The sequence below is a fragment of the Alnus glutinosa genome, chromosome 14, assembly GCF_958979055.1.
Source record: "Alnus glutinosa chromosome 14, dhAlnGlut1.1, whole genome shotgun sequence".
Classification (NCBI taxonomy): domain Eukaryota; kingdom Viridiplantae; phylum Streptophyta; class Magnoliopsida; order Fagales; family Betulaceae; genus Alnus; species Alnus glutinosa.
In genome coordinates this window covers 17,874,488-17,887,537 of record NC_084899.1, presented here as the reverse complement: position 1 = coordinate 17,887,537, position 13,050 = coordinate 17,874,488, and the positions used below count along the sequence as shown (strand labels likewise).

The following is a 13,050-nucleotide window of genomic DNA, read 5'->3' as shown; positions in this document are numbered from 1 at the left end:
CAAAAAGGAAAAGAAAACAAGAATAAATTGCTTTAAATAAATGTGAAGAAACGAATTTGGTTAAAGCTGCATTAAAAAAAGACTCCCAATGTCGACACAGGATGTACTTCCATCATAATAATTTTTAAACATGGGCCTAATCTTCAAGACGATGAATCTGATATACATGTATATTAATTCAAGCCCATCCCAAAGAAAATGACAAAATATATAAAGGTTAACAAACAAAGGAGCCCCTTCTAATTAACAGAAAAAAAAAAAAAAAAAAAAAAAAAGGAAAGATGGACCGACAGAAAAAAAAAAGAAGAAGAAAAGAAATAGCAAATGGCTTGAAATAATAAGGAAATAAATTACAATGGACAAGCATCACAATATGAACTATGAGAAAAATTTATAGTGATTGAGGGATCTCCTGGGTGCAAAGAGACGCCTGGATCTGCTAACTACAATGCTCAGTTTTTCATCCCCGCTCGTTTTTTTTTTTTTTTTTTTTTTTTTTAACTTTATCTTTTCTCTTCTTTATTTTTTATTTTTTGGTTTTGTGGTTTTCAACCTTTCACTGGAATGTAGACTTTTCACTGAAATCTAGACCTTGCCATCCACATCGTCGGACTCTGATGAGCCACCATGTTTGGGTGATTTATTGCTTAGAGTTGAATAGCTACGGCGTTCCTTCCCTCCCGGCATAGCTGAGGCGTTGCCATACCAGACCATTCCCACAACAGCAACGACCATACCCAAAATTACATGCAAATTGAGACCCTCTTTACCAAATAAAATGAAACCTAAAATCAACACAAGAATGGTCTTCATATGTCCAAGCACCTGGAACGACACAGCTGTAAATCTGCCTATACAGATGAATTGACTGAGATTGGTCCCTACCGCGATGGTGCAAGAGAGAATTATGAATGACTGCAGGCAAACAAAAGTGGCCCAAATCATTTACAGCAGTCACAACTAACTGCAAAGAAAAACAGGTATATGGGCATGCACATGTGTGGCCTGTAACAAGTAGGACCATTCCACCATGGTCCTCCATTTGAAAAGCAGCAAGGAACAGAAATCGGACTGAATTTGGTACTAGGTACAATTTCTCATTTCCAGAAATATTTGTGACATGCATGTTAATAAAATAAAGATATTCATGCGCACTTATGTATGTCAACTACTCATCATCCAAGGATACACAGACCATTCATATATATCACAACCCACATACACAAATGCTCATAGATAAAATGGTGTGTCTGTGTGTATATATATGTGCATCCGCAATACAACACATTCATTCCCTGGATACATATAGGTTCACTCTTTTCTTGAGAACCACTGCAAGGCAATTTGCCATGTTTACATAGGCTCTACAAGTAAAATGAAGTAGGCATAGGAAAAACAACTAGAAATCATTGAGGGTTAAAGAAATTTTATCAGAATCTTGAATATTCACCAAGACAACTAGACATGCTTTGAGCTACAGTGAGTTACATGGGTATACAGAGATGGTATACTTTCCTAGATAGATAAGATTGAGAAACTAATGTGATCTTTGCTTCATAAATTCCTCATATCATCCATCAAAAGAAATGACAAAAATTGAATAGATTGGTGACTGCCTTGTGATACAAACAGGAAATGTCGTAAAGGACACTCCATATGTTAGTTAGTGCCGGGTAAAGCCAACATTTCAAGTTGACGCATGTTTGAATATAGCAACTTTTCATGAAATACAAAACAAATTATAGGCTAATTTATAAATATAAGGGAAAACTTTACTTATAACTCCTGATCTTTCATCACTTTTGAAAAAATGTACCCAAACTTTAAAAAGTGTCAATCTAGAGTTATCGTCTTTCAATTTTTTTCAATTTCAACTATCCATTAGAATTTTCCATTAAATCCGATCAAAATTCCCAAAATACTCGTGTTTTTTTTTTTTTTTTTTTTAAAAAAAGTTATAAAATTTTTCAAAGATTTAGATATGGTTATTTTTGTAAATTCTGTTAAATTCTGACCAACACCTAAATTTAGACATGGGTATTTTGAAAATTTTGACAGGATTTAACAAAAATTCTAACGGAGGGTTGAAATTGAAAGATAGATACCCTAAATTGACACTTTTAAAGTTTGGGTATTTTTTTTTTCAAAAGTGATAAAAGATCAGGGGTTATAAGTGAAGTTCTCCATAAATATAATTTTTTCCATTCTTTTCGTTCGTTCTTTTTTTTTTTTTTTGGAGGGGGGTGGGGGCAGGGGTGGGTTAGAATGTGCATTTGTTTATATGATTTTATTTTTAAGCATACATAAAACTCAAAACTTGTCATGGGAAAAATTCCAAAAAAGAAAGTAAGAAACAAGTGTTGGGTCATGATGAAGACAAACTCGTGACAGATCAAGACAGACTTCTTGTATATATATATATATATATATATATATATATATATATATATATATATGAGATGATTTCATTAGGTTAATATTTTGTCAAACCTATTGGATTACATTTTCTCCATGAGCTTGTCTTAGTTGCCAGATTTCAGGTTAATCATAAATCATTTACTATTCAATAAACTCATAATTTGAGTTTCCTTTAAAAAAAAAAACGAAAAAGATTTTAATTTTAGGTATTATATAAATAGGATAATAATTCCTGACCATATTGACATTTGGCAAGCATGATGGTGTGGAGAGGACACATATTTATCGTTGACCTTGGCAAAAATATTAATATGATAGACAGTTATTATATAATAATGAGCTCTCCCTCTCCCTTAAACAACCATTCTTCTTTTTTTAATCACATTTCTTCCTTCTAAATGGATGTTTAAGAGTCATATTAATCTTCAAATTTTGGCTGTCAACGAGATGGCCTCCAAATTATAAGGGTTTTTTTTAAGGCGATAAATATATTTCCCCATATATAGCATATGAGGCAGCCAAGCTATTCCATGACCATATTTCTTGTATATGGATAAGACTATAAATGTTTTGTCTTAACACTGACTTGTTAAAGTGGGACCTTTGATGCTCTAAGAAGTTTTATAAGAAACTTTCCTAAAAAAAGATTCAAGCAAGCAGTAAATTGAGCAAATCGTTGCAAATCTAAGATATTTCTCTACTAACAAAATAGAGGCAATGGTCTTGGGGAAAATTATAATCTTACCACCCCCAAACTATCACACTTAATGTACATCCCCACCAAACTTGAATTTGGGCAATTAGCATCCTCATTTGTTATAATTGTAACAATATATTCCCAAATGACAAAAGAGACCAAAATATCCCTAACAAAAATGGGGATAGTTTGAAATGGGGATAGATTTTCAAGGAAGCATGATTACATTGCTTGTTATGATAATTACTAGTAGGCAGTAGATGTCTACTTACATTAGGATTTAGAATTATAATAGTAGTAGGTTTACTTTCCTATCTTGCAGTACTAGCCGGATATGGCTTATCTTTTATTATCTTTTATTTAAAAGTCCTTGTTTTAGTATAACATTCCAAGTCATGTAGGAGTAGTTCCTAGCTGAATAGGAGTTGTAGTTCTAGTTCAAGTATAAGTCTTGTAACCTTTCTATTTAAAGGTATTCAATTAATAAAGAAGGTATCAGAAATTATCCTCAAACTTATAGTTTGACAAGAGGCTCAGGAATCCTCTAAATTCCTACCGTTAATTCTTACGAGTTAGCAACCATTGGCAAGAATATGAAGCTAGATCCAGCTTCTTTTCCAGTTCAAGGGCGAGTTACGAGATCTATTACACATTCACGTAACAATTTCGTATCAGAGCCAGGTTCTTCAATGGCGGACGCAAGGTTTGACCATCTTGAGCAAGAATATTCGAGCATTAAAACCATGTTTGAAGGTTTCATAAAGAAAACAGACAATCTATAGTTTAAGGAGAAAAGTACATCGGGGGAAAACTCCAGGGCCAGAAACCGTGGAAAAAATCCTTCGGGTTCTTCCAATCACATGGTGGCAAAGATGACAAAATTGGACTTCCCCAAATACAATGGGGTCGACGATCCCACAAGTTGGATTTGTAGGGTCAAACATAGGATGGTGAGAAATTACAATTGGCTGCTTTCCACATAGAAAGGGAAGCACAAATGTGGTATCAATTACTCAGAGACAGTGAGGAAGTTCAAACAAGGGAATCTTTGAAATCAGCCCTCCACATCCATTATGGGCCAACTGTTTTTGAAGATCACTTTGGTGACCTCACGAAACTGCAGTAGATAGGATCGATAAGGGACTATCAACTCCAATTCGAGCGGCTCCTTAGCCGGGTAGGAAAATTACCTCCTCGACACCAATTAGGATGTTTTGTGAGTGGATTAAAGGGGGATTTTAGGATCGAAGTACAAGCATCAAGACCTACAAATGTATCAGAGGCGATCGGGTTAGCCCGACTTTATGAAGTAACGAATTGGAGTCTTAAAAAACCTCCAATAACAAAGGATCAGAGAGAAGCTGCACCTCCTCTACCGTCATCAAGTTTGGCTCGACCCAAAAGCACACCCACGCCACGCTTATCTCCAGCCGAGATGCAAGACTGACGAGCTCGGGGGTTGTGCTTCAACTATGACGAGAAGTTCGTTCCGGGACATCGCTGCGAAAAGCTTTTCTTGATTGAGGGAGTCTATGAAGAAGAAGGGGACTAGGAGCAAGTCTCTACTATGAAGCACCAATTCCGAGAATTTACCCTTGAGGACAACGGTGATTTTTAGGGGGGAGGAATGTTATGATAATTACTAGTAGGTAGTAGATGTCTACTTACATTAGGATTTAGTATTATAATAGTAGTAGGTTTACTTTCCTATCTTGCAATACTAGCCGGATGTGGCTTATCTTTTATTATCAAGTCATTGTTTTAGTATAACACTCCAAGTCATGTAGGAGTCGTTCCTAGCTGAATAGGAGTCGTAGTTCTAGTTCAAGTATAAGTCTTGTAACCTTTCTATTTAAACGTATTCAATTAATAAATAAGGTATCATAAATTATCTTCAAACTTATAGTTTGACAAGAGGCCCAAGAATCCTCTAAATTCCTACCATTAATTCTTACGAGTTAGCAACCATTGGCAAGAATAAGAAGCTAGATCCGGCTTCTTTTCCAGTTCAAGGGCGAGTTACAAGATCTGTTACGCAGCCACGCAACACTGCTATTCTCCTCTTAGAGTTTGAAATTAAAAAAAATGCCATTAGTCCAAACTATATTTAGATATGGCCTCCAAATGGCTTATGCTATATATACATATAAATACCAGCTTAGGGAATAAAGTAGGAAAGAAGCACCCTCAAACAATTTGAAAAATTCCTAGAGAAGCGAAAATGGAGAAGAAGAAAAAACCTTATAACCTATCATATGTCACTTGAAAGGAAGGTCTCCAAGAGAAAGGTAATACGATTGTGATGCCACGTGACCGCATCACGATTATACTCGTATAAATATTTTTAAGATAGTTAAAATGACCATCTCAAAAAAACACCACACCTTGTGGCACGCAGAGCAACTAGGATAATAAGAACTAAGTATCATTTTCACATTAAAAATCTACATAAATTACCTTCACCTCAAGAACAACCTTTGTTTTGAAAGCACAAAAAATGAGGTAATAGGAGATGAGACTAGCTCATGGACAATACGATTGAACCTCCCTCCCATACCTAATGAAGAGACTACCTTTCATAAGCAATATATATGCTTTTTCCCAAAAGGAGAAGCATGTTGCTTTTAATAAGACAGGCAACTTATCCCACTTTGCAATAAAATTGATGAATTTCCCACCTTTCATAAGAAAAATATGTCACTGTGAAAAATATACAACAGAAAGTCTTAAGTCAATGTGATGATATTAGTAACTAATGTGGTGGCATAAAGAACAACAATAGTCATTCTGACCTATTTTCACCCGTTATTCCAACAGTAAGCACCCCTTGCGGAATTTACTGTAAGGAACTATTTTGGGCCTCTGTCAATGATGTTTGGATTTTCTAGTAGGACCTGTTAAGTTTCCTTTTGGGATTATCTGAAGACAGACATGGGACACTTTTAGATACGTCATAAAGGCAATTCAGTGTTCTGGTTTTGCTCCTTGATTGCTCTTTTAATTGGTCGAGCCTTGGCCACATTTGACCAAGGGTCCTTTCAATTCTTGATTGTCCAGTCAATGAGCTTTATTTAAGTAACTGCAGCCCCTAAACTTAGGCTACCAACCACAATACTCAGATCATGGACATATTAAGCATAAGATACAAGTACAAGCACGAATATGGGTAAAAGCACATGCAACTAAGCATAAAAATATATTGATGCTCACATGCATATAGGCATAGACAGAAGAATGAGGTCATAGAATGATATGTGTGATGTTGGAATTTCCCATATGTCACGGTTGTATATTAGAAAAGTACACCTATCATGGCAACCAAAATTTATATAATTCTGACTAAAAGAGAAGGAAAAGAAACTTACCACAGACGTGAAACTATAGTCATATGCATAAACCTTTTTACCAGTCAACTGGTAGTCAAGAAAGGGCCCTACTACTAGCAGGGATAGTGCCTGTGCTGGAGCAGTATGCCCCAATAAGTTGAAAGATCCGAGAGAATAGTTCCGCTGAAGATAGTGTACATACTGCAAAAGCATAATAATCAAAACAACGTTATAAATTCTAGGTTATAAGTAAGAATAGAAATCTGTGACATTTAAAATGAACCAACACTCCTCAATCTAGTCTTCAGTTTGGAACTTACATTATAAAACCCACATCATTCCAAATCAGCAACGTGAAAACCCAACCCATATTAAACACAAGAAACTAATATAGTTTGGTTAACAGATTATCAATAGGTAAATAATGAGAACACATGTATATGACCATATGCATATATGAGGCTGCATGTCTTTCGACGCATATATATGAAAGAAATACATGCAAAGAATACAAACATGATGGGCGTAAAAACAGCGAATCCATGGGTATTTGAACACGAGTATCCGGGAAAAAGCAGAATATTTGATGGAAGAACGGGGGATCCTTTTGATCAGCCTAGCCCCAGAATTTACATTACCACCCCTAATCCATTCACACATGATACCATCTCTATAAAAAGTATCATGGGTTCAACAAAGAATTACTTACATACTGCTGCAGCGAAGTGCTCCAAACTGCCACTAAAGCAGCTATAAAACCCTTTGCATTGACACTCACATCAGTAACAGTACAGACGGCAACACCAAGGAGGACTACCATTATGCTAAGTTTTGTGTCCCTTGAGTATCGCACCTTGTCCAAGGCAACTTCCAGAAAACAAGATACTGGGATCATACTCAGCTTTGCAATCTGACGATGAAAATTGAAAAGGACAATATAAATTATACTTTCTAAAATTTTCACGACAAAAAAGTGAACAAAAAAAATTTACCAAAACTGACCTGATAGAATCCCACAGAATTCCACATTAAACTCACATTCATCCCAACTATGGAAAAATTTGCAAATAAAACAAATTTCAGAAGTTCAGAAAATGGTAGATGAGAAGCCTGAATATATCCCAGCCTCCTAAGAACAACGGTCAACAAGGTTGTTGTGGCAAAATGCAGACCAGTTAATGTTGTAGCTGCATGGAGGCATTATATAGAATGCAATGTCAGGTTTGCTGCAACTTTTTTTGTTTCATCAAAAGTATCAATCTATAGATAAGAACAAAATATATTTTATTAAAACATAAGCAAATATCAATTAGATTCCATCTTGGCAGAATTATCTTGTTGAAAGCTCTGTACACGAGCCCTTCCTCAAGGCATTCTTGTGTTGTACAAAAGTGTGAATTAACATATGGCTAAAAATTTGTTCATAAGAGTTTATTCTCTTCTCTGACAGTATGGGTAGATGCAGAGGCCTCAAAGATAATTTCCAACTTCCTGGCTTCCCTATGCACCTTTGACAAGGGTTCCTATGCTTTTTCAGAATCCATCATCATGACCAATATAAAAACCAGCAATCCTTGGGTCAAATATTTGGGTTAAGCTATAATAACTACAATCCATTATAATTAAAGATTGCTTTATACCAGCTGGCCATACATCAGTTCTCTATAAATTAATGTCAAATTCCTATTAGGATACCTGGTGCAACCTTCAAAATAACTTGTAAGTTAGAGCATCTACAACGAGTTCTCAAAACCATTATTCAATTCTACTCTGAACAAAATGCACCCCCAAAATAATATTTAGCGCCTTGTAAAAACTACAAGTCAGAATGAAACAACAGAGAATCCCTCAGTCAATCCTGTTTCCGATAAATGTATTATTTCCCTTCAATGGCCAATAAGGGAAGAGTTGGATATAGCCCCATTTGTGGGGGGACAGTGCACTAGTAAGAAAAATATGTCACAAAAATGTCATTGTAATTGACAATGAACTGATGCTTCAAGAATTTTTCTTTTTTTTGGAGGGTTATGGGTATATCTCAGAGTATCTCTGTATCTGATCAAAGTGTTCAAAGGATTCATTTTCGGATGGAATGAAATAATGCACAAACAAAATTTCCTTATACCAAATATATAAGTATAAACAAATCCCAAGGACTCTTGACCAATCATCTTTCTATCAGATTACCAGTTTTGCAAAGTTTTATCAGAAGATCTAATCCCAAAGACTTAAAGATGTCATTGAAAGAAACTTTTCATTCCCAGGCAGCCTTTTTAAATGTCTACCATATTATACATGCCAACTTTCATGGGCAATAAATACAAATGTAATCAGATCAAGAGTGATTCCTAAGATAATCCTAAAACAGTGTGTCTCAACATATTTTATCTTTCAAAAACCATCTTCAGTAAAAAAACAAAAAGGTTCTGTGTCTCTTCGAGAAACTTACTGATCACAAAAGGAAAAAAGAATCAAATCTTCAACAACAAGTGCCCTTGGGTCTTTCTAATTGATTTTATCAAGGTTTAAAATGGATTTGAAACAAATTAAAGTGAACATCTCATAGACAGAATTTCCTGTCCCCATCACTGGAACTGCCAAACGTTGTTTCCTTTGAAATAATAGATTTCACCTATAGGATCCAATTTGACCAGTTTCTAATCAATCCTAGTGATCACATTATAGGATTAGCAGTGTAAATCTTAATTTTATTGTGGAATTTTCAAATTAAACCAGACGCCTTGCATTAGCAGATGATGTCAATTTTTTTTAACAATCAATGGAAAGACCATCAAATATCTAAATCTCTTTTTGTTGCACCTCAGTTTGGAAGTTATTTAACTATGGAGGCAACATCAGCCCAAAAGTCGGTGGAAGGCCTCTTATGCTATTATTTTTCTTAAGGAAGGTGAAAAGGGCGAGAGAAAAGACATTTTAAAGGTATAAATAAAAAAGAGGCACACAAGTACATGCCTTGTTAAAAAATTATAATTTAAGTAAATATTACTTTAAAACCTTCAACTTACAAAAGTCTTAAAGCAAAACCAAAATCCACACCAGCATTGTTTATGTTAAATTCAAAAAAATTAATTAATTTTTTACTTATCCAAAAAGTTCATAACAAGAATTCTCCCCAATTTCTTCCTTTTTAAGGTCAAATAGAAAACAGACGACCACACAGCATGACTGATTGTATCCAAATCATAATAATAATCAAGGCAAAAAGCACAAGATTTGTTAGGTAAGTAATGAAAAGGAGAAAAATTAATCAAATCATTGTATAAAATAATCACAAGTGACATACCAAAGGTAAAACCATATTTAGCCATCAAGGCTTTGTTGACAAGAATTATTCCAACAGATGTGACAACATTAAACATCCACGAAGCAGTATCAAGCATGGCCTTCCTATCAGCCATCTTTGCTGAAGTCATTTTCTCTATTATTGAATTTGTTACCAGTATTTTCTCAGTCTTCATAGAAGCAAATTTTACGCTTGAATATCAAAGGCAACAACTTTATCTGCATTAGGAAACAAGTTATCCCAAAACGTTAGAATAAAACAAAACCAAAGGAAACTCTTTGCAGGTAACAAATGCTACCTTGTAGAGAAAACAAAGAGAGAGAAATTTTGGGCCGATAAAAAGTGGGATTTGTGTATGCATTTCAATATGTTCTTATTCTATAGTTACGATTCTACCATATATGTCTTTTTCATTCTGTCAAAAATTGATGTATACAGATTTATGAAACCTTTAAGTAAGAAATCTTAAAAAAAATCTCTTCTCAAACCACATGCACATTTTTTTAAAAAAAATAAAAAATAAATAAACGGCTTATGTCAACAACATGTGCGATCAGCAGTTGGTTCTTGATTTTTTTTATATTCAAGGTCATTGTGTAGGTAGACAATAGCAGTTCCACAAAATTTAAATTCGAGGCCATTGTGCAGCACGAACAAAATTTTTCATTTTGCAGATTTGTTTGCAGAACTCCAAAATGCTTCAGGTTCTATAACGGATACTCCTTAGTGATACATTCAATTTCTCACATCGAATCTAAGAAATAGAGTTCGGAGATCTTCCAAATGTTCGTAGTTTGATTGGTTTTCTCAAAATTGGCGTCTTTACCAATCAATCAAACCACGAACAAACTCACACCCGCTTATACAATTTTCAATCAAGTTTCATTCTAAATTTGTACACAATTTCAATATTTCAGCTCAATTATTTGAACCCTGGACCTGCAGGTGCTTTACATTGACCAAACTACCACTAAAACTGATCCACTCATCAAGCCACCAAATGTAATTCCAGTCAAAGATCCTACATCTACTGAAAAATCCTCAAATCCACAAAATTCAACAACATACGAAAAGTACAAAAAGCAAAAGAAATATTTGCAAAGATTCTGAGATGAATAACACAAACAAGCAAAGAAGAATTGGCAAAAACTGGAAACAGATCCATCACTCTTACACAACAACACAGCAAAACTCCAGGCCCAGAGTCATACAATTTTCGTAATTCTAAGCACAAAAACCAGCAAATTCCACCGCAGATCAACACAACGAAAAGCAATTCCGTTCGTTTCCACGGAATACGATTCCCGGGAAAACAATTCTCATTTGGAAAAAAAAAAAAAAAAAACGGTTTCCACGGAAACAAGCAACAGCTGAGAAAGAAGCTTTGGAATTCCGAACCTTGGAGACGAGGGAGAGGAAGAGCGTGAGGAATCGGCCTCGGGAATCGCGCTGCAAAAAGGGAGCACAGAGAATGTTGAGAGCTGAGAAGCTGGGATTGAATTTAAGAGTTTCGTCCTCTCCATTAAAAAGAGACGTACACTGAGAGAGAGGGACAGAACCAACACTAAGCTTTTATTCTTCTTTTTATTCATTTATTTTCCTGAAAATGTTGCCTGCCTAGGCTGCTTTCATTTCTCCACTCCGGGATCTCAGGAGCGTTTGGTGTTTGGACTTCGCAAAAAGTCATTAAATCATGTGGTTTGATTTCGCTTATTTGATCATTGCAGTTTGATTAGAAAATAAAGAAAGAAAGGAAGGTTTTGTGTATGTGCGAAAGTGGTGGTCCATTATGTCATTTTCTTTCTCTGTTTCCAGGGTTACATGTGCTTGTGCGCCATAAAAGTCATTTTCCCTTTCTTTCCCTCCTCCTTCGCATGATGGTTTGGGTCACAGCAACTATGTGACACATGCATAACAAGTGGGGCTTTTGAGTTACCCCTCTGACTTGGCTTACCTATGGTTTTTGTGTCCAAACCGCTAAACAATTATTATATAATTAGAATAACGTGGCAGTAAAAATCTATTTTTAATTTTTTTTTTTTTTTTTACAAGTATTGATCAAATGATAAATTTTTATTGCCGCATTATCAAATTGTATGACAGTCGTATAACGGCCTATTAAATAAAATTACTCTTCTTTTGAAGGTCCATACTTGGTCTTTTGGTAGCTTCTAAGAATCGAAGAGTGCACAAAGTTTTCCTTCAAATTAAATTAAAATTTTTTATTTTTTTAATACAATCTATTAAGATGAGCAGGCCTTGGGGTGATTCGGTCACCCATATATATGTCCAAAATGTATGAGATTCTTACATACATTTTTAATAAATTATGTGATTATAAATACATATGAAAGAATCACATGCATTGGCACATATCTTCTTAGAATGCGTTCGACATTGTGATTTTACAGACAAAAAATATATTTTTAAATTAAATCGCAGCAAATGTATAATTTAGGAGTGCCTTTTTTTTTTCTTTTTTTTTTTAAATGCGATTTGAGAACATAAAAAAATTTGTGTTTTTTAAACCGCAGGCAATGATTGCGTTTTTAAAATGCACGATTTTAAAGACCGAACTGCAATTTTATCAAACATTTAACTACGTTTTTAAAAATTGCGTTTTCAAATTGAAGGCATTGCACGTTTTGAAATTACAAACCTAAATAGATCATTAATAGACTTGATTGATTTTTTTTATTTATTTTTTTTATTTTCCAAAATGAGAAAAACTTTATCCATATTTGATATATCATTACAAACTTTTCCAAAGAATTTCATGTTGGCGATGTTTCCAAAACGAAACAGACCCTTAATAGCATATACCCTCCTAAGAAACCGTTAACTTTGCTTGTTAGCAACACATGCCAGTAGCATTAATGTCAACGATTTGATCCAAAGCGTTCATTAAATCTATTGGTCACAGTTTTCTACGCTTCAAGTTAATTAATTAATTAATTGATTTATTTATTTATTTAATTGCATATCATCCTTTAAGTGACTTGGAAGTTAAAGTTTGTTTACTTGGGGCTTTTTTCTGGGGAGGGTTGGTTTAACAGTGAGTCCCATGTGAATGGATTGTGAAATAGTGAATTAGTTCTAAACATGAAGATGAGATGGTCAAGCAGCCACAATAGATGGTGGTTGAGCAACACAAAGGTCCATGGATGGCCAAACATTTACTACCAAATGGGTCTTTATAACAAGATCAACCGCAGCAAGATTTTATTTATTTATTTATATAATTGTATTGATGCTCAAATAGTTAATGAATTCTATATATCAGTTTTTATACGTAAAAGAGGAAT

At 34.6% G+C, this 13,050-nt stretch overlaps 1 protein-coding gene across 2 annotated transcripts; it reads right to left on the bottom strand.

The window, feature by feature from the left end:
• Positions 1-318: 318 nt before the first annotated feature.
• LOC133857767 (UDP-rhamnose/UDP-galactose transporter 6) lies at positions 319-11,414 on the bottom strand. Of its 2 annotated transcripts, XM_062293108.1 has the most exons (7): positions 11,284-11,414; positions 11,144-11,194; positions 9,746-9,963; positions 7,444-7,628; positions 7,151-7,351; positions 6,481-6,642; positions 319-915 (listed from the first exon to the last, which is right to left on the bottom strand). In XM_062293108.1, the coding sequence occupies exons 3-7, from the start codon at positions 9,918-9,920 to the stop codon at positions 586-588; spliced, it is 1,053 nt and encodes a 350-aa protein (XP_062149092.1). In that variant the 5' UTR covers positions 9,921-9,963; positions 11,144-11,194; positions 11,284-11,414; the 3' UTR covers positions 319-585. The 2 variants fall into 2 exon arrangements, with proteins under 2 accessions (XP_062149092.1, XP_062149091.1); XM_062293107.1 differs by having other exon boundaries at positions 11,144-11,410.
• Positions 11,415-13,050: the final 1,636 nt, after the last annotated feature.